The sequence below is a fragment of the Bombina bombina genome, chromosome 7 (assembly GCF_027579735.1).
Source record: "Bombina bombina isolate aBomBom1 chromosome 7, aBomBom1.pri, whole genome shotgun sequence".
In the NCBI taxonomy this organism is placed as follows: Eukaryota; Metazoa; Chordata; class Amphibia; order Anura; family Bombinatoridae; genus Bombina; species Bombina bombina.
This window is the reverse complement of record NC_069505.1, coordinates 270,662,442-270,690,110: the sequence shown is the minus strand read 5'-3', so window position 1 is coordinate 270,690,110 and position 27,669 is coordinate 270,662,442. Positions and strand designations below refer to the sequence as shown.

The 27,669-nt window shown below is 36.8% G+C and overlaps 1 protein-coding gene across 3 annotated transcripts in view; it reads right to left on the bottom strand.

Annotated features, from left to right (window-relative positions):
- The window catches only part of BICD2 (BICD cargo adaptor 2), a 270,910-nt gene extending 246,923 nt beyond the window's left edge, over nucleotides 1-23,987 (bottom strand). The window contains exon 1 of one of the 3 annotated variants that reach the window (XM_053720749.1): nucleotides 23,459-23,987. In XM_053720749.1, the coding sequence (XP_053576724.1) occupies nucleotides 23,459-23,698 (240 nt within the window). In that variant the 5' untranslated portion in view covers nucleotides 23,699-23,987. The remainder of the gene's footprint in view (nucleotides 1-23,458) is intronic. The other 2 variants (XM_053720750.1, XM_053720751.1) reach the window with 2 other exon arrangements.
- Nucleotides 23,988-27,669: the final 3,682 nt, after the last annotated feature.

Sequence of the window (27,669 nt, the reverse complement as noted above, 5' to 3'; positions counted from 1 at the left end):
CATAACATATTTGTTTCTATGTCTACGTGATTCAGATAGAAAGTTGCTTAAAATTGCATGCTCTAATTTATTTCTATTATCACATTTTCTTCATTCTCTTGGTATCTTTAATTGAAAAGCAAGATTCTAAGTTTAGATGCCAGCCCATTTTTGGTGAACAACCTGGGTTTTTCTTGCTGATTGGTGGATAAATTCACCCACAAATAAACAAGTGCTGTCCAGTGTCCTTAACCAAAAATTATCTGGCTCCTTAGCTTAGATGCCTTCTTTTTTTAAATAAAGATAGCAAGAGAACAAAGACAAAAATGATAATAGGAGTAAATTAGAAAGTTGCATGCTCTATCTGAATCACGAAAGAAAAAATTTGGGTTCAGTGTCCTTTTAAGCCCTTCCTGCCGGAAATTATTTGTCGACATCAGAACAAAATCTCATAATTTCAATGATGGGAATCGGGTTCGGGTGAGAGTGCCTAGGACAGCCAAACGGTTAAGTTGTTCCATGCATTCCTAGCGGCGCTAAAACAAGAAAAGAAAAGAAAGATACAGAATTTCTTTCATACTTGGACATGGTTATACAAACTGCCAGAGAAGGCAGTCACATTCTAATTCACAGGAATGTGCCGTCACCTTGCCCCTGTGAGACACAGTGTGATTGGCTGGCAGTGTCTTGCTAAAAATTCATAGTGCAGCATTTTTTGAAAATGTAATTTTGTCTAAATCAGCACAGACACTGTAAGTAAAGCTGTAAAGTCTATCTATGCTTTTAACAGATCACCTATCCACTTTGTATTATCATCTATGATCAAGGGCCACAACCAATACCAGAACTGTGTCAGACAATTCTGAAAGTAACAAATATAACACTAGAGAATATGCGATTACATTGGGACATGAAACCCAAAATATTTATTTTCATGATTCAGATAGAACTTTAATTTGTAAACAAATTTCCAATTTACTTCTATTACTTCTTTATTGAAGGAGCAGCTATGCACTACTTAGAGTTAGGTGAGGTAAGTCAATCACAAGAGGCATATATGTGCAGCCACCAATCAGCACCTAGATCCCAGCTCCTGAGCCTACCTAGATATGCTTTTTATCCAAGGATACCAAGAGAAAGTAAATTAGCTTTTTTTTTTAAAAAAAAAAAAAGTAAATAAGAAAGTTGTTTAAAATTGCATTCTCTATTTGAATCATGTAATTACATTTTGGGTCTCGTTTCCCTTTAAGGCCACTAAAGTCAAAATTAAAAAAAACTTTATGATTTAGATAAAAAGCATACAGCTAAAAAAATAAAAATATTTAAAAATGCCAATATAAATACTCCCATTATAAAAATTTGCATAGTATACATGTGCAAAAGTGCACAGTATACAGTATATACGTTTATGCATTTTGTTATTGGCTGATGGCTGTCACATGACACAGGGGAACGGAACATTTTATTAACTTTGAAATTTTTCAAGAAAATATTCTACTGCTCATTTCAATTTCAAAGTAAGTGCTATAGCACTGTCGTTTCTATTGTGTATTTGTCAATTACTCAATTCTACTGTCTATAGTGGTCCTTTTAAAAAAATAAAAATTTCCAGTAATTTAACAAATATGTTTCAGCTCATGTTCAAAAGTTTTATTTTAAAGAGAAAAGCTACATTATTCCACTTTTTCTAAGGGGGGGGGGGTAGATTGCACTTCACAAAACTCTTGCCTTTCATTTTGAAGCCAGTGGTGTTTAAAAAAAAAATCAAAAGAAAATATTGGCAAGAAAATAGAACTTAGTACTTGAGAGATGCAGGCTCTTAATACAAGCCAGACCGGAATGCCCGTTACAAAATAGTACATTTTTTGTATCGTTTTATCACCATGAACAGAATATTTATAACAGCAAAATCGACTGACTTTACATACATACACACACACGCATACATATATACACACACACACACACATATATATATCACTATCTGGCTCCTAAAAAGATCTGTTGACTGCTGCTTTAACAGATTACAACATATCCTGAAATAAATTATAAAATATTGCCCCTTTAAAACTACGGCTAGTCAAAACTCCAAGTGAACTGGTGGTTAAAGGGACAATATTTTTCTGCAGTCCTCCAATACATCAACATACTAGTAGAATTCAAAGGTTATTAGAACAGATTAACACCTTGTTTCCTGCAATTGTTTTTCAATGGTCGAACGCCAACCACCACTTTCCCTATTTGTAGGAGGCATCCATGGCTCAACTCTGGAGATAAATGGGCTTGCCACTGTTTAACAAAAGCTCCATTATTTGACTTTAGCAACAATGATAAGATAAATAAAACAAATTAGAAACAGATATGTAGCAGGGTAAGGCGTGTGAAAATCCACAATTTTCAGACTCTTATCATAGGAAAAGGGATCTAAATAAGTAATGAAAGTATATTATAATATTATTTTACTGAGCATAACTAAGCATTTTATATTATAAATCTCAAATTGCTTTCTGTCGGTTTAACACACCACTGATACATTTTAATCCCAGATGGAACATTTGCAGAGGGTATTCCTGTTGTCCTTCCCCGACACCGGCCATCACTTGACAGCAAAAAAAGATAATCCCTTAATAGTGTCATTGTTGAAAACCGTGTCAACCTTAATTAGCTTAAGGGGTCTAACATCGGCTACAGGGGGTGTATAGTGTCCTTTTAAAAAGGTTATAGTGATCTATTCAAACAGATTGCCCATCACAGTTAAACAAGGTCAGTCTTAATTAGACAGACACATCCAACCAATGGTTAATTGCTTACACTGTACTAAAAACAAACTATAAAAAGGAGAATATTTCATACATTGTCTGGTTGTAATTAGGTTTTTCTTTGTTCTTATACTAAATACAAACTACCCTTGATTATCACAGTCTGGTGTTCCCAATGCACACAGCTTTCTCCCAGCAATTTCTAGTTTTAACACAAGCAGGCTAGGCAGAGCATCACAAAAGATTATAACCTGGGATTAGACTCCAGTATTAAATCATCTTCCATTATGTCTAGCAAATCTAATTTGTCTGTTAACACCAGATATTCTCCCACCATGTCTGAAGGTGTGTGTGTGTTTTTCAATAGAAATAATAAAAAAATAACTTTACATGATTCGGATAGGGCAGGTCATTTTGAACAACTTTCCAATTTACTTTTATCATCAAATTTGCTTTGTTTTCTTGGCATTCTTAGTTGAAAGCTAAACCTAGGTAGACTCATATGCTAATTTCTACGCCATTGAAATACGCCTCTTTTCTAAATGCATTTGACAGTTTTTCAAAGCCAGGTATAGCTAGTTCACGTGTGCCATATAGATAACATTGTGCTCACTCCCGTGGAGTTACTTATGAGAGGGCACTAATTGGCTAAAATGCAAGTCTGTCAAAATAACTTAAGGGGGCAGTCTGCAGATGCTTAGATAAAGGTAATCACAGAGGTAAAAAGTATATTATTATAACTGTGTTGGTTATGCAAAACTGGGGAATGGGTAATAAAAAGGGATTAACTTTTTAAACAATACAAATGCTGGAGTAGACTGTTCCTTTAAGTTTAGCCCTTGAATTCTTAGGAGCAACCCAACACCAGCCATGTCTGTCCTCAGAGCACCAGATATTAATGAACTATTAAATATAGCAGAATTCCATCATTAACAAGTGCAGAATAAAATGACAATGCAGTAGAACTTACTTTAAAATGAGCAGTTGATTTTTTTTTTTTTTCCTGACAAAGTTCAAAATTTATTTAAAATTTGCCAGACCCCTGTATCATGTGACAGTAATCGGCCAATCACAAACTCATTTACATATACACTGAACTCTGACAGTGAGCATAAAAAAAAAAAACAGAATTTATGCTTACCTGATAAATTACTTTCTCCTGTGGTGTATCCAGTCCACGGATTCATCCTTTATTGTGGGATATTCTCCTTCCTAACAGGAAGTGGCAAAGAGAGCACACAGCAGAGCTGTCCATATAGCTCCCCCTCTAGCTCCACCACCCAGTCATTCGACCGGAGGTTAGGAAGAAAAAGGAGAAACCATAGGGTGCAGTGGTACTGTAGTTTAAACAAAAAGATCTACCTGACTTAACAGCCAGGGCGGGCCGTGGACTGGATACACCACAAGAGAAAGTAATTTATCAGGTAAGCATAAATTCTGTTTTCTCTTGTAAGGTGTATCCAGTCCACGGATTCATCCTTTACTTGTGGGATACCAATACCAAAGCTTTAGGACACGGATGAAGGGAGGGAACAAGACAGGTACCTTACACGGAAGGCACCACTGCTTGTAAAACCTTTCTCCAAAAAATAGCCTCCGAAGAAGCAAAAGTATCGAATTTGGAAAAAGTATGCAGCGAAGACCAAAGTCGCCGCCTTACAAATCTGTTCAACAGAAGCCTCATTTTTAAAAGCCCATGTGGAAGGCACTGCTCTGGTAGAATGAGCAGTAATTGTTTCAGGAGGTTGCTGGCCAGCAGTCTCATAGGCCAGACGGATGATGCTTTTCAGCCAAAAGGAAAAAGAGGTAGCAGTCACCTTCTGACCTCTCCTCTTACCAGAATAGATGACAAACAATTAAGTTGTTTGTCTGAAATCCTTAGTTGCTTGTAAATAGAACTTTAAAGCACGAACCACATCAAGATTGTGTAACAGACGTTCCTTCTTCGAAGAAGGATTAGGACACAGGGAAGGAACAACAATTTCCTGATTAATATTCTTATTAGACACAACCTTAGGAAGAAAACCGGGTTTGGTACGCAAAACTACCTTATCTGCGTGGAACACCAAGTAAGGTGAGTCACACTGCAAAGCAAATAATAATAACTCTGAAACTCTTCGAGCAGAAGAGATAGCTACCAAAAACAAAACTTTCCAAGATAAAAGTTTAATATCTATGGAATGTAAAGGTTCAAAACGGAACCCCTTGCAGAACTGAAAGAACTAAATTCAGACTCCATGGCGGAGCCACAGGCCTATAAACAGGCTTGATTCTGACTAAAGCCTGACTAAACGCTTGAAAGTCTGGTACCTCTGCCAGACGTTTGTGTAAAAGAATAGACAAAGCAGATATCTGTCCTTTTAAGGAACTAGCTGATAATCCTTTCTCCAATCCTTCTTGGAGAAAAGACAATATCCTGGGAATCCTAATCTTACTCCATGAGTAACCCTTGGATTCGCACCAACAAAGATATTTTCGCCAAATCTTATGGTAGATTTTCCTGGTGACAGGCTTTCTGGCCTGAATCAGGGTATCGGTAACCGACTCAGAGAAACCACGCTTAGATAGAATTAGGCGTTCAATCTCCAAGCAGTCAGACGCAGAGAAATTAGATTTGGATGTTTGAAAGGACCTTGAAGTAGAAGGTCCTGCCTCATTGGCAGAGTCCATGGTGGAACAGATGACATGTCCACTAGGTCTGCATACCAGGTCCTGCGTGGCCACGCAGGCGCTATTAGAATCACCAACGCCCTCTCCTGCTTGATTCTGGCAACCAGACGAGGAAGGAGAGGAAACGGTGGAAACACATAGGCCAGATTGAAGGACCAAGGCGCTGCTAGAGCATCTATCAACGCCGCCTGGGGATCCCGGGACCTGGACCCATGAAGAGGAAGTTTGGCATTCTGATGGGACGCCATCAGATCCAATTCTGGAGTGCCCCATCGCTGAATAAGCTGGGCAAATGCCTCCTTGGGGAGTTCCCACTCCCCCGGATGACCCTTTTCTGCTGGAGAGTAAATAGTACAAACCAGTACCATTTAAAAATAACAAACTTTTGCTTGTAGAACAAAAACTACAAATCTAACACCACATTCACTTTACCCTTCCGAGAGAGACCCTATTGCTTAGAGCCGGCAAAGAGAATGACTGGGGGGTGGAGCTAGAGGGGGAGCTATATGGACAGCTCTGCTGTGTGCTCTCTTTACCACTTCCTATTAGGAAGGAGAATATCCCACAAGTAAAGGATGAATACGTGGACTGGATACACCTTACAAGAGAAAAAAATAATAATAAAAAAAAAGGACTAGGCGCAATTTGATAGTTGATAATGAAAGTAAATTGGAAAATCTCTTAAAATTGTATGCTCTATCTGAATCATGAAAGTTTAATTTGACTTTAGTGTCCCTTTAATGCTAAACCAACCAGTCTCCACCCACATATTATATAGCCCCCCACCTAACTTTAATTAAGACCCCAGCAAAATCTATGAAACACAGGGAGGAAATGGAATAGATATAATATTTGATGCAGTTTATCATGCTGGTCACATTTCTTTTCAAATATGTAAGTTAATATTCAATTGTTATTGTATTAACATACAAACGTTTCAATGTACCTGCTACATATAAATGAATATAACATTGTTTTACCAACTAAAAGGGAAAGTAAATAGATGCATTTTATATACCATCAAAAGTATGGGAGAATGCAGGATTGTTTACTACATCTGGAAAACACATGCCCATTAAAAAGGGACATGAAACCCAAAAATGTTCTTTCATGATTCAGATAGAGCAGCAATTTTAAACAACTCTCTAATTTACTTCTATTATCACATTTTCTTTGTTCTCTCTGTATCCGTTGTTGAAAAGCAGGGACATAAGCTCAGGAGCGTGCACGTGTCTGGTGCACTGAAAGGCAGCAGTTTTGCATAAATCTTTTATCGATTTGCAAGAGCACTAGATGGCAGAACCATTTCCTGCATGTAGTGCTGCACACACCTATCTAGGTATTTCTTCAACAAAGAATACCATGGGAACAAAGCAAATTTGATAATAGAAGTTCATTGGAAACGTTTTTAAAACTGTATGCTCTGCCTGAGTCACAAACTATTTTTTGGTTTTATAAAACAAGTTGGGATTGTGACAAAATATAATAATATGTACTTTAATTACTTTACCTGCAAATTTATACGGCAGTGCCTCACTATTAACCCTTTCTTTTAAGTTTCCGAATTGTACAGCTCTAACTCCCCCCACACAATTCTTTCTATGGCTGCATCTATAAAATAAGCTGCTGTGAACTCAGTTGAAATACAATGCCTGTGTTTCTGATGCTAAACACTGATAATGGGGGTGGATCAGACTACTCTGGACAGGATGGTTATGTAACCAATTTTGCTTTTTTTTTTAAATTTAAAAAAAATACTTGACAGCAATTTTTAAACTATTTTTTACTTAATTAGCCCTTTTAGGATATTTACAGATCTCAACATGTTTTATGGCACTTTAAGGTTCCCTTGATTTTAAAAGGAGGCAAGGAAATGAACAAAAAAGAAAAAGAAAAAAAAGGGGGAAGAACAAACAACAACTGCAAATGCTAAACTTAAAAATAACCCACAAATGTAATTCCCCTTCATGCCGATAACAACAAACTTTATGCAAACCATCTGTTTGTAACTCAGAAATTCTTACTTAAAATCACTTCCAGCAGCTCAGCACTGAGTGTAAACATATGAACCATGTCATGAGATTTTCCAACAGACGCCATTGCTTTCTAAACTCTTATCAGTAACAAAAACAGGAAAGTGGGTACAAAACATGCTGCTCAAAAGTATACATCCTCTGATTTGTGTTCAAATACAGCTGGGAATAAGCAATCTAATGAAATGTTTAAAGTGATGGTAAACTCTCCCCTTTTTAAAATTAATTCATTAGCTGTAATGAAGATGCAGTATAACATGCTTTTTAATATAGATATGAAATTCAAATACTGCATGCTCCTCCGCCCACTTCAAAAGTAACATTTTCTGTGAGCTAACAGATTGAATTGTTGTCCAATCAGCGCTCTCCCCATCTGGCACTTTTATTGTAGCTAGAGCATTGATTGGAGAGTAATTTAATCATTTAGCTGACAGGAAAATTGACTTTTGAAGTGGGTGGTGTAACGTGGGGTATTTGAATTTTATATCTATATTAATAACTAAGTTATAGCGCATCTTCATTACAGCTAATGAATAAAACTCCATCTAAAATAGCGCTTACATTCCAGATCTGATTTTAAAAAGGGGAGAGTTTACCATCACTTTAAGGCAATTGAATAAAAATTCTAACCCTCAGCCATTAACAAAAAAAGAAAAAAAAAGTTAGCTATATATTTTACCAGATACAAATTTTGAAAATCAAAATATAATCACTTAAAATATACAGCTCTTGAAAAAAAAAAAAAAAAAAGACCACTGCAAAATTGTCAGTTTCTCCGGTTTTACTATTTATAGGTAGCGTTTGAGTAAAATGAACATTTTGTTTAAATCTATTAACTATTGACATTTCTCCCAAATTCTAAATACAATTATTGGAATTTAGAGCTTTTATTTGCAGACAATGACAACTGGTCAGAATAACAACAAAATATGCAGTGTTTTAAGACCTTCAATAATGCAAAGAAAACAAGTTCATAATCATTTTTAAACAACACAATGCTAATGTTTTAATTTAGGAAGTGTTCAGAAATCAATATTTGGCAGAATAACCCTGATTATCAATCACAGCTTTCATGCGTCTTGGCTGCTATACATCAGTCTTTCACATTACTATTGGGGGACTTTAGGCCACTCCTGGTGCAAAAATTCAAGCAGCTCAGCTTTGTTTGATGGTTGTGACCATCCATCTTCCTCTAGAACACATTTTGCAATGGGGTTCAGGTCTGGAGATTGGGCTGGTCATGACAGGGTCTTGATCTGGTGGTCCTAAATCCACACCTTGATTGACCTGGCTGTGTTGCATGGAGCATTGTCCTGCTGGAACAAACAATCCTCAGAGTTGGGGAACATTGTCAGAGAAGAAGGAAGCACGTTTTCTTCCAGGATAGCCTTGTACGTGGCTCGATTCATGCGTCCTTCACAAAGATAAATCTGCCTGATTCCAGGTCATCTTCTCTGATGAGACCAATTATTAACTTTGCCCAAACACCAGGTAATCTAATGGTTAGACAGACACCTGGAGGAGGTCTACAAACCACTGTTAAATTCGGTGGAGGATCGGTAATGATCTGGGGTGCTTCAGCAAGGCTGTAATAGGGCAAATTTTCTAATTGAATTCTACTACCAAATTTGCTTCATTCTCTCGGTATCCTTTTTTGAAGTAGCAACAATACTCTACTGGATAGACATTTGGTGAGCCAAAGACAAGAGGCATATGTGTGTAGCCACCAAACAGCACCTAGTTCTCAGTAGTCCAATGCTGCTTCTGATCCTACATATGTATTTTTAACAAAGAATACCAAAGAACAAAACTCATTAGAAAATAGAAGTAAACTAGAAAGTGGTTTCAGATTTCATGAACATTTGACTTTACTTTCCATGCTCTTGAGAATATTAGGGATAAAATATTTACATTTTTGCAATATACTCTTATTAGCAAAACTGAATCTAGTTTATTCATATTACGAGAAAGGATACAAACTGTCCAGTCGCGCCTCCACGCATTTGAGCACAAATGAATCATATTCCTCAGGAGAAATGAAATAGAAACTCCTCTACAGCTATTAAACTTTATATCTCATAAAATACCACGCTGGAACCTGTTTTATTTTATTTGTTTATTTGTTTTAATGTTATTTTATTTGGTTTTATGTTGTTTCTGTGGAATTATTTGGTATGTCCCTTTAACAAAGGCATTTTAACAAACAATATGTTTATATAGTCTGTACGACCTTATTTTGAGGTTGAGATGTGCTGTGTTCACCTGTATATAAGGTCATTTAAAGATCAGATTCAGATTTTTGAAATATAGAAATGCATCATGTTTATATTTGCAAACATTTTTTTAAAAAAATATCCAGGGACACTTTGCAGCAGAGCTATGCCCATAGCTACTTTCTTTGATCACTATAGTGTCTCATCACTAAATCCTATTGTCTACCCCGTCGGCTATTGTGACACCGTAATGTACAATAAACAAAGCCATATCACAAATTAACATCTGCAAAACACCATCATAGTCTGATGTGACCAAATAATAATGTGTAATGAAGTCTCTAATTGCTTCCATGCCAGGGAAGGTAACCTTTATACTGACCTCTGTATCAAACTACAGAGTTACTAAAACGAAAATCTAATGTTCAATAAAGCAATTATTGCCTGTTAAGGACGACTTCCAAAGCCTATTTGGTGGATGGGGACACACCTCCATCAGAAAAAAAACCCCACTATTCAGTCCTGTTTTTCTTTCATATAAATACCTCTTTAAATGCAAATAAATAAATACTTTAACTAAACAGGCATAATCCAGATTAGTAAAGTTTAGTGACCGACACAGAGAGGTCACACACACAAATATCCATTTAAAAAGGGATAGCAACATCTAAAGTTTAAAGATTCAGATACAGCATCGAATAACAAATTAAAAGAAATGTTTTTTTTTTAATTTCCTTAAATTATCAAAATGTGCAATCTTTTTATACTGAGAAAGTGCAAACATACACAACACAGTATATGATTTTTTGTGATTGGCTGGTGGCTGTCACATGATACAGGGGGAGGGAAAACTGTATTAAAGGGACAGTTTACTCAAAAATTTTCTCCCCTTTAATTTGTTCTCAATGATCCACTTTACCTGCTGGAGTGTATTAAATTGTTTACAAGTAGCTCCTTTACCCTTATATTGGCATTTGAAATTGTTAATTTAGCATGTGGTATCCCCACCTATTCTGAAAGTTTGTGGCGGCGCGTACCAGCTATAGATAAGCTTTGTAAACACAGCCAGCAGAAGAAATTACACTCCCAGTCGGATATAGAAGAGATAAGGTAATAAAATGTTGATTTTCCATTGTTCTCTCAAAGTACTGGTGATTGTTTTAAGGATAGATATAAGATAAAGAAGCAGGTATATGTGCACAATGTGATACAGTAATGAGATCTGATTATACCTACAAGCTCAACCTATTTTATTAGGTTGTGGCTTCAAAACAAAAAATCAGAGCTTTAATATACAGAAATAAGCCTTAAAAAGCTATTTTTCATACATTTTTTACTCTGCAGTTGGTAAAAAAAACAATTGTAAACACATTAAGGGAAAAACTATTTTTCAGTATACTGCCCCTTTAACTTTAAAATTTACCAGCAAATATTCTACTTCTCATTCAAATTCAAAGTGCTATTGCATTGTCTTTTATTGTGTATTTGACAGCTATTCAATTCTACTGTATTCAGTGCTCCTTTAAATATTCAACGTCTAGACAGAGCATAATAGAATAAACATTTCCAATTTATTTCTATTCTAGTTTTTCATTCTCTTGGTATCCTTTATTGAAAAGTAAACTAGGTAGACATAGTAGCTCAGGATTGTGGGTGTCTCTTTAGGACCATATGGCAGCTGTGTTTGCAACAATATTTGTAGCCTTGTTACACATTGTTGTAAAACAGAGCTGCCATGCTCCTAAAGTCCTAAGCCTACATAGTTTACACTCCAAACGATATGAAGAGAATTAGGCTTATTTGATAATAAAAGTAAACTAGAAAGTTTTATAAAAAGGCCATGCTCTGAATCATGAAAGTTTAAATTATTATTTTACTGTCCCTTTAAGGACATGTCCCCGTTTTCTTCTGTGACTTAGAACTTGGCATTAAAACAAGTCATTTAATAGAATGTTAATCTGGCCCATATCAGTTTTGTCACTGTAGGGTTTAGTGTCAATATGCAGCAATTCAACACAAAACAGGAACATTAGCAATATTAATAAATATTCATGACTTTTTAAATGAATGTGACCACATTTACAGAGTATTTGCATTAACCTACCCAGAATGCACCAATGCAGATTCTTTTCAATCAAAGAAATAACACAGAGGTAATCAGGGGCAATCTGTATGAACAGATGTGGGCAACATGTGCAGGGCACAAGCTGTTCAGGGTCAAATAAGATACATTTGACTTAACTGGGCAAAGCAGGACAAATACACTAATCCTAGTATAGTCATTTGTTGTAGTTTGATGAGATATAAATAAGCCTGAACTGTTCTATACACTGACTTTAAAGGCACATTATGGTGGAAGAACTACATGCTCTAATTTGTTAGATCAAGTCATTTTTTTTAATTTCCAGTTAGGGATAAATATGTAGCAGGATTAGCCTTGAGAAGTCAGCAGGGTGCATTTCAATTTCTGAGAATTATAAATTGCTTAAAGGGACACTGAACCCAAAAATTTTCTTTTGTGATTCAGATAGAGCATGCAATTTTAAGCAACTTTCTAATTTACTCCTATTATCAATGTTTCTTCGTTCTCTTGCTATCTTTATATAAAAAAGGCATCTAAGCTTTTTTTTTCTTGGTTCAGTACTCTGGACAGCAGTTTTTGATTGTTGGATGAATTTATCCACCAATCAGCAAGGACAACCTAGGTTGTTCACCAAAAATGGGCCGGCATCTAAACTTACATTCTTGCATTTCAAATAAAGAACATTTGATAATAGGAGTAAATTAGAAAGTTGCTTAAAATGTCATGCTCTATCTGAATCACAAAAGAAAAAAATTGGGTGCAGTGTCCCTTTAATTTTCACAGCTAAGTTACATGAAAATGGGAGCAAAACAAAGAATGAAAATATAGTGTAAAACTAAACATGTTATATAAAAATCTCCAGGTGTTTATTGTTCATTTAAACAGACAGTGTAGTGGAAACACTTCAAGCTCTAAGTCTTTCCTCTATGTCACTTTAACCCCTTAACGACTGTGACATATCCTGTATGTCGCTGGTCCTAAAGGGTTTGTCTGGTTGTAATAGCGCGTGTCTTGTCGCAAGCTGCAAGACCGCAATATTAGACCCTACCTCCCGCCTGCAGGATTGATAAAATAGCGTGGTATGTCGCTGGTCATTAAGGGGTTAATGTCGGTCACCAGCTAGCTCCTAGGCCTACCTAGGTAAGCTTTTCAACAAAGTACATTTGATAATAGAATTACATTGAAAAACCTCTTAAAGCTGCATACTATATCTGAGCCATGGAAGTTTAATTTTGACTTTAACGAGCATTAACCCTTTCTCTATTAATGGAGTAGTGTGTTCTTGTGCTGGAAAATTAACACTTTTTATGCTTGTGGGTTGTGTGACTGCCCAGCAACTACCTGTAAGAGTTTTTTTTTTTTTACATGAACCAATGAGTCGATAAGGTGAATGGATGCTACATGTGTATGCCACTCCTAATTGGCTTATTCGCCATCGTCTGCTGCAATGTGTTTAAAGCATTTTCATTTTGCATTAGAATGTGTATTTAATGCATCACTATGACGGCATAGACAGTGCATCGGTGGTTGTCCAGAAAACTAGATTTCATGTTAATTTGATAAAAATTTAACATATTTATTGGTACAAGGTCTGCCCTCACTCTTGCACCTAATATTTAAAACTGTACTTTCCATCAGGTTCTCAAAGTTTCTCCCCGATTTAAAATAAAAAAAATTATTCTCTTGATATCTTTTGTTGAAAAGCAGGGACGTAAGCTTAGAAGCCGTCCCATTTCTGGAGCACTATATGACAGAAATTTTGCAAGAATGTTATCCATTTCAAGAGCACTAGATAGCAGCACTATTTTCTGCCATGTAGTGTCTCTTCAACACAGAATATCATTTGATTGGAAACTTTTTTGAAATGACATGCTCTGTCTGAATCACAAAATAATTTTTTTTGGATTTCATATCCCTTTAATATTAATCATTTTAATTTGTGTATATTACTCAAATTTAAAAAATCTGGTACAAATACACAATTTTATTCTACAGTAGAGTCTAACACAAGCCACACAAAAAAAAAAAAACTTGGCTTTAATTTGGGCAGTTTTGTTTTAAACCATTGTATTTTCTTCCCATACATATGGATCACTACTCCGTGGGTTTGTTGCTCGGTTACAAGCACTCTGAAAACTGTTGTGTCCTTTCTGTCAGAGTTGGAGATAGGCCTGAAAATAAATGTTTGGGAAATGAATCACACACTGAGGGGGTCTCTCTCGCCTGGTGTTCCTGATTAGTCAAAACATGAAATACAGCACAAGTAGGCCCCTTGTATACAGCATGTGCACTAATCTGTGTTCTAGCATGAAAGAAATCCCATGCAATCTAACCTAGTCCTGTATTATAGGAATAGGATGCAGCACATTGCTTTGCAATTAGGGTTGCCAGGAGTCCAGTATTCAGCCGGACAGTCCAGTATTTTAGCAGACTGTCCAGTAAAATGTTCACAAAAATACTGGACACTTTTTTTTTTGTCCACAAGATTTCAAAGTCTCAGTTCATTACAAATATAGAGCAGAAAAATGTAAGGCAACTGAAGAGGTATAATTATTGATTTGTATGTTACAAACAGCCAAGGGGTAAAATGACTTCCTAGTTAAAAATACAAATGGTTGGATTAATATTTAGATCTAAGATATAGCTTTAGTGGGGGGTGGGGGGCATTGTGTGACCCAGTATTTTTATGGAGGATAGTTGGCAACCCTATATGCAATTGATTTTAAAAGAAAACCTATTTTAAAATTGTCATATTAAAATAACATTAGGGATTCAGGAAGGTTATTATCATTTATTTGTAAAGCACCATCACATTATGTAGCACAATGACATTGATTCCTGATTAGGGGTTAACTACATAACGCAACTGGCTCATGGTTAAAAAAAAAAAAGAATCTACAGGTGGATAGGTTCGGGGAGACATAAGGTGGAGGGTAATTAGACTATTTTGTGTTTGTTTCCACCACAGATGGAATTTGAAGGGGTCATCTAGCCAATCAAGAACATGCTCATGTCATAACTTGCCTTCTTCAAAATGCAGAAGGTACCTTTGTCTTCAGCATTTTCCCCTACACTGTAGGCATACAAGTTCCTAATTGGTTGCAAGCACACTCTCAGCCAGCCAATCAGGAGGAGTTTAAATATTAGAAAATGTATTAACAACATTTTGGGTAAAATAACCCTTTCTCTAAAGAGTGAGTATACTATTGTACATTGTGTGTTTTATATTCATACAATTTCATGCTAGGATTGAAAACTTGAGTGTGTTGAACAAGGAACGTAAAAGAAATGTGCTCACACCTTGTGTTTTACTGACAGTTACTCTGTACTGTAGTCATGTTTGTTTATATTCCTTGCACTAATTGCACTTTGTAACATAGATAATCCGTGCATATAGATCTACATTGTACTTTAAAGCAACATACAGCTACATTAAAAATATATTTTTAACTCAGTGTCTCTAAAAGGACCATTATAAAACAAATTTGCTTTCATGCATAAGATAGAAACTATGATAAACTATTTCTGTATTAAAAAAGGTCAGTGAAACTAGCAGGAAATGAGTCTATAGCTACATATGTATTGCTCAGTGGTTTGACAAGGACACACAACAAGACGTCTGACAAGAGAAAGTAGCTAGGTTCGAGAGTAGAAATGAACTACTGGGAGCTAGCTGGTGATTGCTGGCTGCACACACACATGTCTCTTGTCATTGGCTCAGCAGATGTGTTTCAACTAGATCCCAGCAGTGCATTGCTGCTCTGAAACTAACTATAACTATGTGTTTAACATATTTGAGGGTGTTAAACCGTTAAATACAATTAAATAAACATGAAACCCAATTTTTTCTTTCCTGAATTATACATCATGTGATTTCAAACAACTTTCCAATTTACTTCTATTATCAAATGTGTTTCATTCTCTTGGTATCCTTTGTTGAAGGAGCAGCAAGGCACTCCTGGGAGCCAACTGAACACATCTAGGGAACCAATGACAAGAGGCATTTCTGTGCAGCCACCAATCAGCAGCTAGCTCCCAGTAATGCACTGCTTCTTCTGAGCCTACATATGTATCCTTTTAGACTAAGGATACCAAGAGAACTAAGCCAATTAGAGAACAGAAGTAAATTGGAAAGTAGCCTAAAATATTTTGGGTTTTATGTCTCTATAAAAGGAGCATTTTACTATAACATGTTCTCACATGTGCTCCCAAGGATCAGTTTTACCATTACAATAATAAAATACTCTAACAAAGTGCAATTTATTTTTTGCATTTTATAACCATTTAATGAATTAGTTATGTGCTATTTGTAACATGGGTAACAAATTAAATATCTGATTAATTCAATGACATTAAGACATTCTATATTTGTTTATGCATTGTAGGCTGAGAATTATGTTAGCTTTAGTAGTTGTATCTTTCCTCTGTACTGTAAATCCTAAACCTGATATTGAGCTGAGTCCCAAGCAGAGCTATAAAAAACAAAAACAAATTTATAGTGCACAGACACAAGATAAAATATGCCTCTAGAAAAGGGAAGTTATATCTTTATTCAGACTTGGAAAGTCCCATGAGTGGCATTGCCTGGGCTTCATAAAGTTCACCCCTTACTCATAAATATAACAGACCTGTGACAGAACATTCTGACTCTGGCACATGACACAAAATAACTAAATTGGTTCCTTGGCATTCTGTTTATTTGTTAGACCAGCAAGCTATATTGCCCCTAGGCACAGGGAACAGAATGCACTCATCTTTATCTGATCCTGACTTCCTCAAATTCTAGTATGTTTGTGTTTGAGTTATTTTGCTGAAAATGTGATTGTATTCAGCCCCAAGCTGCTTGTGTTCAGAACCCGAGTGTCCAAATGCATTTATAGCGGCTTGGATATGGCAGGATGCAAATCATCGGCTGACTTTACTGAAAATCCATCTGAATTTGAGACGAGACATGAAACCCAAAATGTTTCTTTCATGATTCAGACAGAGCATGTACTTTTAAACAGCTTTCAAATTACTTCTATTACCAAATTATTTTGTTCTATTAGTATCCTTTGTTGCAAAGCATACCTAGGGTGGGTTCAGTAACAGCAATGCACTACTGAAAGCTAGCAGCTGATGGGTGGCTGCATATATTTGCCTCTTCTCATTGGCTCAATCAAGGTGTTCAGTAACCCCCAGCAGTAAATTGCTGCTCCTTTAACAAAGGATACCAAGAGAATGAAGCAAATTTGATAACAGAAGTAAACTGGAAAATTGTTTAAAACTATATTCTCTATCTGATCCATGAAAGATGTTTGGGTTTCTTGTCCATTTAAGCCATTATTAAGATAATATTAACTCATATTACATTTAATTCAAAGTTTGTTGCAAACATTATTAAATCAATGTATGTTAAATTATGCAGTTAATCTGTGCTTTGGATACCTTGAGTAACATCTAAAATCTTATAATATTACTAAGTATAGCACGATTCCACCTGCTTCATAAAGGCCACCCAGCTGGAAAAAATATTCTGTATGTGATTTAAAATAGTTTTGTTTAAGGTCTTTAGTAGCAAGACAAAATGTTGGCAGTATGTTTTTAATGGATTTAGTAAGTCAAGATTAACTTTCATGGTTCAGATACAGCATAACATTTTAAAAGACTTTTGAATTATAAATATGACTGCTCTCTGAAAAGCATACCCAGATAGGCTATGGATCTTATGTTAAAGGGACAGTCAGCTCAACAAAATGTTATTGTGTAAAAATATAGATAATCCCTTTATTTACCATTCCCCAGTTTTGCATAACCAACACAGTTATATTAATATATATATTAATATTAATATACTTTTTACCTCTGTGATTACCCTGTAACTAAGCCTCTTTTGGCAGCCCCCTGATCACATGACTTTATTATCTATTGACTCACATTTTAGCTGTGTTGTGCAGAAACCATAGGCTTGGGCACAATGTTATCTATATGGCCACATGAACTAGCAGTCTCCTGTTGTAATAAAAAAGCATGTGATAAAAGGTTGTCTGTAGTGGCTTAGAAACAGGCAGAAATGCAGATATTTAAATGTTATAAAGTATATTAATATAACAATTTTTATTGTACAAAGCTGGGGAATGGGTAATGAAAGGCATTATCTTTTTTAAACAATAACAATTTTAGTGTTGACTGTCCCTTTAAATTAAAACTGCTTCAAGGCAAAAATATAGGGTATATAAACCAAGCCCCCAAAGTGATTTTTAAGAGAATGATTTTTTCTGTAACATAAGAGGTCTTTCATGGAGCAATTGTGATTATGTATAGTTTAAATTGAGTTCTAAAAATATTAGAGAATATATGAGGCTTTAGTTTCCTTTTTAAAAAGGTACAGTGTACTGTAAAATTGGATTCCTGTTAATGTGCTTCCAATGACTTGTTAAACTCGGTGCAATTTATGGTATATTTTTTTAGTTATTAAATAGTTGTCCTACCCATTGACACCACAACCCATTAAAATGGGCAAAGTTTGCAGGGAGAACAGACCTTGTTTCTTTATCTTATCTCTGTTCATTTTCAATTAGTCTCCCTATGTCTCCAACATCCAACAGGCAAAAACAGCTATTTAAAATGACAAAATAAAAAAAGGTAAAGTAGCCATTTGTTAACAATTTAATACACTCCATATTTGTAAAATGGTATATTAGGAGGATCCAGCTCAAATCAACTTTACTTTCATTTTTTCAGTCAGCAATTCAATGGCAAATTAATGTTAACGTTTTTATGCAGTGCTGCTTTTCAGACATATGACTTCTTGTAAGTAAATTGCTCAGCATACTTGAAATACCACAGCAGCTTAGACAAGCCTACTTGTTAGCTAAAAACTAATGAATTGTGTACAGTCACAGCTCTGTAATCCTGCAGAATATCTATAAGAAAATGCTAAACTGGAGCACAGAATTGTTTGGTCTTTTACAAATAAATAATAAACAAAATTAGGCTCACTCAAGTCAAATTAAAAAAACTTTCATGATTCAGATAGAGCAGTAATTTTAAACAACTTTCCAATTTACTTCCATAAACAAAACGTGCAGTCTTTTATATTTACACTGAGCATGTGCAAGAATTCACTGAATATAGGTATATGCATTTGTGATTGGCTGATGGCTGTCACATGATATAGGGGGAGTGGAAAGAGACATAACTGAAATTTGTCAGAAAAATAAAAATCTACTACTCATTTGAAACTCAGACTAAGTTCTATTGCATTGTATTTTTATCACACATTTGTTGATTAGGCAAATCTACTGTTTTACTGGTCCTTTAACCCCTTAACGACCAACGACGTATGGGGTACGTCCTGCAAAAAAATGCAGTTAATGACCAAGGACGTACCCCGTACGTCGTTGGTCTTTGAAAGCAGTGGAAGCGATCCTGATCACTTCCAACTGCTTTCATGTTATAGCAGTGATGCCTCGATATTGAGGCATCCTGCTATAACATTTTTTAGCCGTCCGATGCAGAGAGAGCCACCCTGTGGCCCTCTCTGCATCGGCCATTGATGGCCATGTTCGTTGGTGGGTGGGAGCTTACCAAGGGAGGCGGGTGGGCGGCCATCGGTGGGAAGGGGGGCGGGATTGAGTGCGGGCGCGCGCGCGGGTGCGCACTCGTGTGAACTGGAGCGGGTGCGCGCGCGTGCACGGGAGCGGGCGCACGCGCGGGCGGGTGGGAGCCCTACACTATGGAACAATGATGGTACTCGGTGGGAGTGAGGGTGGGCATCTCAAAACTGTTTAGCGATCTGGCAGGGGTTGGGGGGTTGAGGGAGGGCAGCTACACTACAGAAAATAGTATTTTTTTAAAAAAAAACTAAAAAAAAACATATTTGATTTCAAACTGGGCACTGGCAGACAGCTGCCAGTACCCAATATGGCGCAATAAGGCAGAGAGAGGGGGGTTAGAGAGCTGTTTGGGGGGGGGGATCAGGGAGGTTGGGGGCTAAGGGAGGATACTACAGAACATAATTATTATTTTTTTTAAAAAAAAACCAAAAAAACTCTTATTTTAGTACTGGCAGACTTACTGCCAGTACTTAAGATGGCGGGGGACAATTGTGGGGTGGGGGAGGGAAGAGAGCTGTTTGGGAGGGATCTGGGGGTGTGATGTGTCATGTGGGAGGTTGATACCTACACTAAAGCTAAAATTAACCCTGCAAGCTCCCTAAAAGCTCCCTAATTAACCCCTTCACTGCTGGGCATTATACACGTATGGTGCGCAGCGGCATTTAGCTGCCTTCTAATTACCAAAAAGCAAAGCCAAATCCATATATGTCTGCTATTTCTGAACAAAGGGGATCCCAGAGAAGCTTTTACAACCATTTATGCCATAATTGCACAAGCTGTTTGTAAATAATTTTAGTGAGAAACCTAAAATTGGGAAAATTTTACGTTTTATTTTTATTTGTTCGCATTTGGCGGTGAAATGGTAGCATGAAATATACCAAAATGGGCCTAGATCAATACTTTGGGTTGTCTACTACACTACACTAAAGCTAAAATTAAAACTACAAGCTCCCTACATGCTCCCTAATTAACCCCTTCACTGCTGGGCATAATACACGTGTGGTGCGCAGCGGCATTTAGCGGCCTTCTAAATACCAAAAAGCGATGCCAAAGCCATATATGTCTGCTATTTTTGAACAAAGGGGATCCCAGAGAAACATTTACAACCATGTATGCCATAATTGCACAAGTTGTTTGTAAATAATTTCAATGAGAAACCTAAAGTTTGTGAAAACATTTGTGAAAAAGTAAACTTTTTTTTTTTTATTTGATCGCATTTTGTAGTGAAATGGTGACATGAAATATACCAAAATGGGCCTAGACCAATACTTTGGGATGTCTTCTAAAAAAATATATATACATGTCAAGGGATATTCAGGGATTCCAGACAGATATCAGTGTCCCAATGTAACTAGCGCTAATTTTGAAAAAAAGTGGTTTGGAAATAGCAAAGTGCTACTTGTATTTATTGCCCTATAACTTGCAAAAAAAGCAAAGAACATGTAAACATTGGGTATTTCTAAACTCAGGACAAAATATAGAAACTATTTAGCATGGGTGTTTTTTAGTGGTTGTAGATGTGTAACAGATTTTGGGGGTCAAATTTCGAAAAACTGCGTTTTTTTCCATTTTTTCCTCATATTTTATAATAAATTATAAGATATGATGAAAATAATGGTATCTTTAGAAAGCCCATTTAATGGCGAGAAAAACGGTATATAATATGCGTGGGTACAGTAAATGAGTATGAGGAAAATTACAGCTAAACACCGCAGAAATGTAAAAATAGCCTTGGTCCCAAACGGACAGAAAATGGAAAAGTGCTGTGGTCATTAAGGGGTTAAACGGACACTGAACGCAAATTTTTTCTTTTGTGATTCAGATAGAGCATGAAATTTTAAGCAACTTTCTAATTTACTCCGATTATCAAATTTTAATCATTCTCTTGGTATCTTTTTTTGAAATGCAAGAATGTTAGTTTAGATGCTGGCCCATTTTTGGTGAACAACCTGGGTTGTTCTTGCTGATTGGTGGATAAATAAATCCACGAATAAAAAAGTGCTTTCCAGAGTTCTGAACCAAACAAAAAGCTTAGATGCCTTCTTTTTCAAATAAAAAGATAGCAAGAGAATGAATAAAAATTGATAATAGGAGTAAATTAGAAAATTGCATGCGCTATCTGAATCACGAAAGAAAAACTTTGGGTTCAGTGTCCCTTTAAGATCTCAAAAAAGATCAATTGCAAAAAACAAGATGCAGATATGCTCATACATTAAAGAAACAGACCTCTTATTCATGTGGCTCTTCATAAAATATTATTACTATTGTAATTTATTTTTACAGTGCTTCCATAATATGTAGTGTTAAATACACTAAGAATAAATGCTTATCAAGGTCCAAAGCACTAAGCACGCCAAATGCCCAGCTATACAAAAGGCAGACACATAGCAGTGTGTGGGCACTTGCAGCCACTGGCAATGTCATTTGTAACACTAAAGTTCCTCATGGTCAAAATGCAGAGCATGCCAAATACCCAGCTTTACAAATGCAGGCACATACCAGTGTGCGGGCAGTTATGGCCAATGGCAATGTCAATTATAAAATCAATGTTTCTCAAGGCCAAACCGCAGACCATGCCAAATATCCAATTTTATAATGACTGGCACATACCAGTGTGCGGGCAAAAACAGCCACTGGCAATATCACTTGCAAAACAAAATAATGAAACCAAAAGAGTTTTATTACTAAAATAAGGCACCAATTCTCTAGGCTGAGCTAGAAAAATACAGATCAGCCATAAAAGCTCTTCCTGTTTTCAATGCACATATTTCTTTAGGGTCTACAAACAAAGCTTTAACCTATTGGCCATGTGGAATATATATATATATATATATATATATATATCATATCTGGCAAATTTCCAACAGGAAGGGATAACCCTCACATCCCTGCAGACCTCAATAAGTTTGTGAAATCACTAGCAGCCTCCTGTTGGTAACAATTTAGATAGTTTCATATTGAAAGCCAATAATAGGGCTAATATTTCCAGTGCCTTTTGCACATTCTAGCTTATGATCCATAGAAATCCCCAGAGCTCTGTGAGAGGATGGAGGAGGGGGGATGTTTAGAAGCTGAGCAGATGTCTTGGGAAGGGCACAGAGGGCTTTTGCGCAGACTCCCTACAGACTAGATGATGCCACATCTCCTGCATACACAGCAATGGGCACTGCATCTGTGATATGGCTAATTATCACTCAGCAGAAAGGAGCTGGCAGGGAAGGGAATAGATTTAGTGATGGCTGAAAACTGGATAACATTGAGAATGTTATACTAGGAGGGGGAAATCCTAGTACGTAGGGGCTACTAAACAATTTATCTTTTGATGCTACTTGTTAATATAAAATATACATCTATATTCCTGAAGTGTAGTTATTAAAAGTTGTAATTTATTGTTTAGATTGAATTAATAGTAATGATATTAACAATTTCATATTTTGCATAGTGAATATAATAGGATATAAATATATAAATAGGATTTCTGTTCATATAAATATCACCCAGAGGAAATATAAATCCATGAACAGGGGCTTATGTTTTGAAAATGATAACTGTATCTATATGAATCCTCTAAAGAAATATCACTCCTAAGATGTATATAGTTGTCTTACCACATCTAACAACACAACGTCAATTTATTAGGTTTATTGTTTTGTTTGTTTTTCTCAAATGGGAAACGAACACAATATTTAGTTCAATATAGTGCATATTTATTCATTAACCCAGTAACTGTCATACAGAATTGTAACATGATGAGATCTCTCCACACTGTAATGAACAGACCCCCCTAGAACAGCATAGGAATTTGATAGGTGAGGATCCACTCTCTGCTGCTACAGATCTGGCTATGATTTTGAAGTCTTCATACAAACAACAGGATATAATGATCTCAGCTCTGGGGGATAATAATATAAATATCCGATTTGGTGCAATGCTGGGTAATGTGTGCAGGAAGCTACAATTAATGGGTATTTGCTGCATTATGATGGACTCTGCTAAATGACTATATCATGACATACACTGCACATCAGCACAGTGCTGGGTTATATATATTATTAAGAATGCGTCACTTTGACAAATTGCGCCGATCACAACATTCTAAGTTTGCGTTGAGTGCAGATCCTACCTCCTTGAGTTGCTCCATCTCCAGCCTGACAGTCTCGTACTCCAGCTCCAGCTCATCATAGTGCTGCTTCAGCTGCTGCTTCTCATCCAGCACTGCCAACCCATACTCAGCCGCCTGGATCTTCTCCCTGGTGGTCTCCCCCAGCTCCTGGAAGAGCCTCTTGGTCTCAGCCCTGAGCCAGTCAGTGCTGGACTGCATGACCAGTTTATTATACTCATCTTCTTCCATGATCAAGGACATTTTCTTGGCTTGATCCTATATCTTTTTTCCCAGCCAGAGGAAGAAGATGGTTAGTATTTTCACTCCTATATCCAGTGCAGCCTTCCTTCTTGCATACTCCACACTCCCGGGCGAGCTCTGTCTGTGGTTCCCATGAATTATTAGGTGATCCTTCAGCCCCGTGTCACCATGATTGCTGCTCCCTTACATCCACTGCAGAGAAACTGGCTAGGAATGCAAACCTAACCCTTTTCCCTAATAAAGTCTGTATGAACAGGGGACTGTGTGCAAACGGCAAGCAGGAAATTGCTGTGATGGAAGCTACGTTCGAGTGGCAGAATGACTTTGTACACGAACCCTAAGTCGCTTAAGGGAAATACGCATGCGCAGTGTGAATAGTTGGGTTATTAGAAGGGAGACGTAAATAAGGGCACTGCAGAGCGTCATTTGCTTTTGAGGGATCAAAGCCAAGGGACAAGAGGGGTATTTGCTAAATCATTCTGTGCCTTTGTTCACACAATGTTTTCATCAGCAGGAAGAGCAAAAGCAACAGGGCTTAATTATCTTTTTATTCTATAGATAAATCTGATTGTAGATCGTTGGCTCAGAATTTACTTTTCTTAAAAGTTTGTTGTTCCAACTTTCCCAGAGTCTAGAGTGCATCCTGCATGGTCCAGGATATTGATCCTGAAGTATTCTACAGACTGCACTGTGATTGCATGATCGGTGCAGGAGTTTATATTTGTCCCTAACTGCCAGTGAAGGAGAAGTAATGAGCAATATTTGTGAAGCTTGTTATTGTTAAACACTGTACACTAGATTTTTCTTTGCATAAATGTTTTGTAGATGAAGATGATCCATTTATATAGCCCATCTGGGGGTTGTTTTTGTAAAAAATGTATAGTTTTGCTTATTTTTAATTAACATTGTGATGATTTTCAGACTCTTAACCAAGCCCCAAAGTATTAGATGTATACTGATGTATACAGACTTCAGATTGCTTCTATTTGTATAATGGGTCTTTTTAAATGTAGGAGTGGGAGGTGGACGATCTGCTCTCAGCCCATTTCATTGGGTGTCCAAGCCTAACCTCATCAACAGTGCTAAATTGGGAGCTTCTAAGTAATTTTCTAAAAGGTTTTATACTGGATTTTTAGATCAGTGTCTGTGCATATTCTTCTTTATAGTAGTGTCTATTACATGCAGTTAAATGAAAACCGGTTTATACTGTCTCTTAACCATTAAAATAGTGGAATATCTTGTTATCTGCCAGTGAGCAATAAGGCTTCATGGGCCAGTTTACACCTTCTCTTAAATTAAAAATCAAGATAGAGTTTTAACATTTATTTGAAGCAAAAAAAATAATTGAATAATGTTTAAATAGAGCTTTTTCATATGTACGATTTACAGATTTTGTGCTTTCTGACCTTTAAAGAGTCATAATAGTCAAAAAATGACATGCAGTATTTTATTAGCCGCTCAGGACCCGTGAAGCACAGCTGGCCTGAGGGGAACCCATTGCTGATCCAATCAGAAACGCTAGTCGTACAAGTCAGGTTTGCAAATAGTGCTGTTGATTGGATCAGCATCAGTTTCGAACCAATAAGCACGTGCCATTTGTCAGATATTATGACCCTTTAAATTACAGGTAAAATCAGGCAAAATAAAAATGACTGTACATTGCAAAGGTTTTTTTACTACACAGAATGACCATTTATATGGAGAATTCATTTTTACACAAATGTCACTTTAAAGTTATCTACCCCAATACTGTGAACTTGACTAGATGTTTGTATGTAACTACAGTATACTGTGTGCTTCACAGATCTGCTCTTGTATTAAAAGCTATCAAGTTCCTTGTGATGAATTGACGTCATCATATACAATCAAATGACAGTAAGATTGATTTCTGTGAATTTACAATGCACGTTATCACTCAGTGAGTACAGAAAGGATGCCCATCAAGTTGTATATCACCACTAATTGCCGACAGTACTGTATTTCACTTCCTAGTTGACTTTAACTTGTACCGATACTCCAATAAAATTTGAATGGATTTCTCACAGTCTTGTTGGTCAAACACTATCATTGTCCTCTGTATAGATTTCTTTTCTGCACAAGCAATATCACTAAACTGTATATGACATATTGTGGTCCTACTGAAACATTACCAATTGCCTTCTGAATCATCTAGCACTGATAATAGAAGCAAACACTAACTTATCTACACCACCCCACTTCATGTAACACTTTCTACCTATGATCAAGGATGCAGAAAAATCTTACAAACGTTGTACTAATACTAATATTATATATATATATATATATATATATATATGCTGTGTATATATAATAATTTCCTTTTTTTAGTCACTCTAGAGTTGTAGCTACCCCATGCAATAAATAGCACTAAACGTTACAAAGCAGCACTATACTCGAACACTATGAGGCCTATTTATTAAAGGTCTTGCGGACCTGATCAGACAGTGCGGATCAGGTCCGCAAGACCTCGCTGAATGCGGAGAGTAATACGCTCTCCGTATTCAGCATCGCACCAGCAGCTCGCAAGAGCTGCTGGTGCAACACCACCCCCTGCAGACTCGTGGCCAATGGGCCGCCAGCAGGGGTGTCAATCAACCCGATCATACTCGATCTGGTGGAATTGTGGCGATTCCTGTCCTCCTGCTCAGAGCAGGTGGACAGGGTTATGGAGCAGCGGTCTTTAGACCACTGCTTCATAACTGCTGTTTCTGGCGAGTCTGAAGACTCGCCAGAAACACGGGCCCACAAGCTCCATACGGAGCTTGATAAATGGGCCTCTATATCTTGGATTATCCTGGATAATATTTTGTGAGAGACCCCCTCCCCCAGAAGTAATGGACTGAATAAAACTACTACCTCACTTTCCAACTTGAGTTAGTTTCCTTACCAATATGACTTCTCTCAGTCCTGTCCAACACCGTTTTTAATGGTCTAAGAACCTCTCCATACTTATGGAATTCTCTGGATCAGGAAACTTTGTTAAGGGTATCTATTCACCTTTAAGCTTGGTGGAGGCTGTTGCCATGTGAAGGTTGGTGTGGTATATGCTGTAGCTGGAACTCCCTCTTGGCCAAGGAGGTCTTGTGGGTGGTGCAAACTTGGTAGATATAACACACAAATGTCATAGGTTCCAATTGAAACATAGGGTTCTATATATACATTTTTAACGATGAGGGCTTCCTTAGCATTTTGTCGCTAGACCCCAGAGATTAGATATGATTGCTTTAGAGATAAGAGCCCCTCTGCACAATAAGTCCTTGTTGCACTTAGGTACCACTCTGTACATATGTAAAGTAGTATTTCATATGATCATGCATTCTTAAAGGGATACTGAACCCAGTTTTTTTCTTTCATGATTCAGATAGCGCATGACATTTTAAGCAACTTTCTAATTTACGCCTATTATTAAATTTTCTTTGTTCTCTTGGTATCTTTATTTGAAAAAGCAGGAATGTAAGCTTAGGAGCCGGACCATCTTTGGTTCAGTATCCCTTTATATTCCCACAATGGATCCTCCTCACCAAACAACTCATGCCCAGAAATATGCAGCCTCCATATGATTAAGGTAAGTTAGTGATTTGTTTCCTGTTTGCTATGACCTACAATATGTCTTTGGTATTTTTGTGGCGTATGAGTTTTTACTATTGTGTATTTACGTTATACCGCTGAGCCAAGATAGAATGATATTATTTATGCCCTCTATGTCAGTGAAGCCTCACAGGGAAGAATGAGCTTTCCCTTTATGTTTTGGATACAAATATGGGGGGAATTAAAACCCTCTGTTGGAGGAGACTCTGAAATCCTTAGTTGATTTTCACCTTGGAGATTTTGAATCTAAAGGGGAAATTATGGATCCTGGTCCACCAGATGTCCCTGTTGCAGCTGATCAGTATGTTCTGTTTAACTTTTCCATTTCGAAAACATTGGTTGTAGTTAGTTCTGGGCAAGCC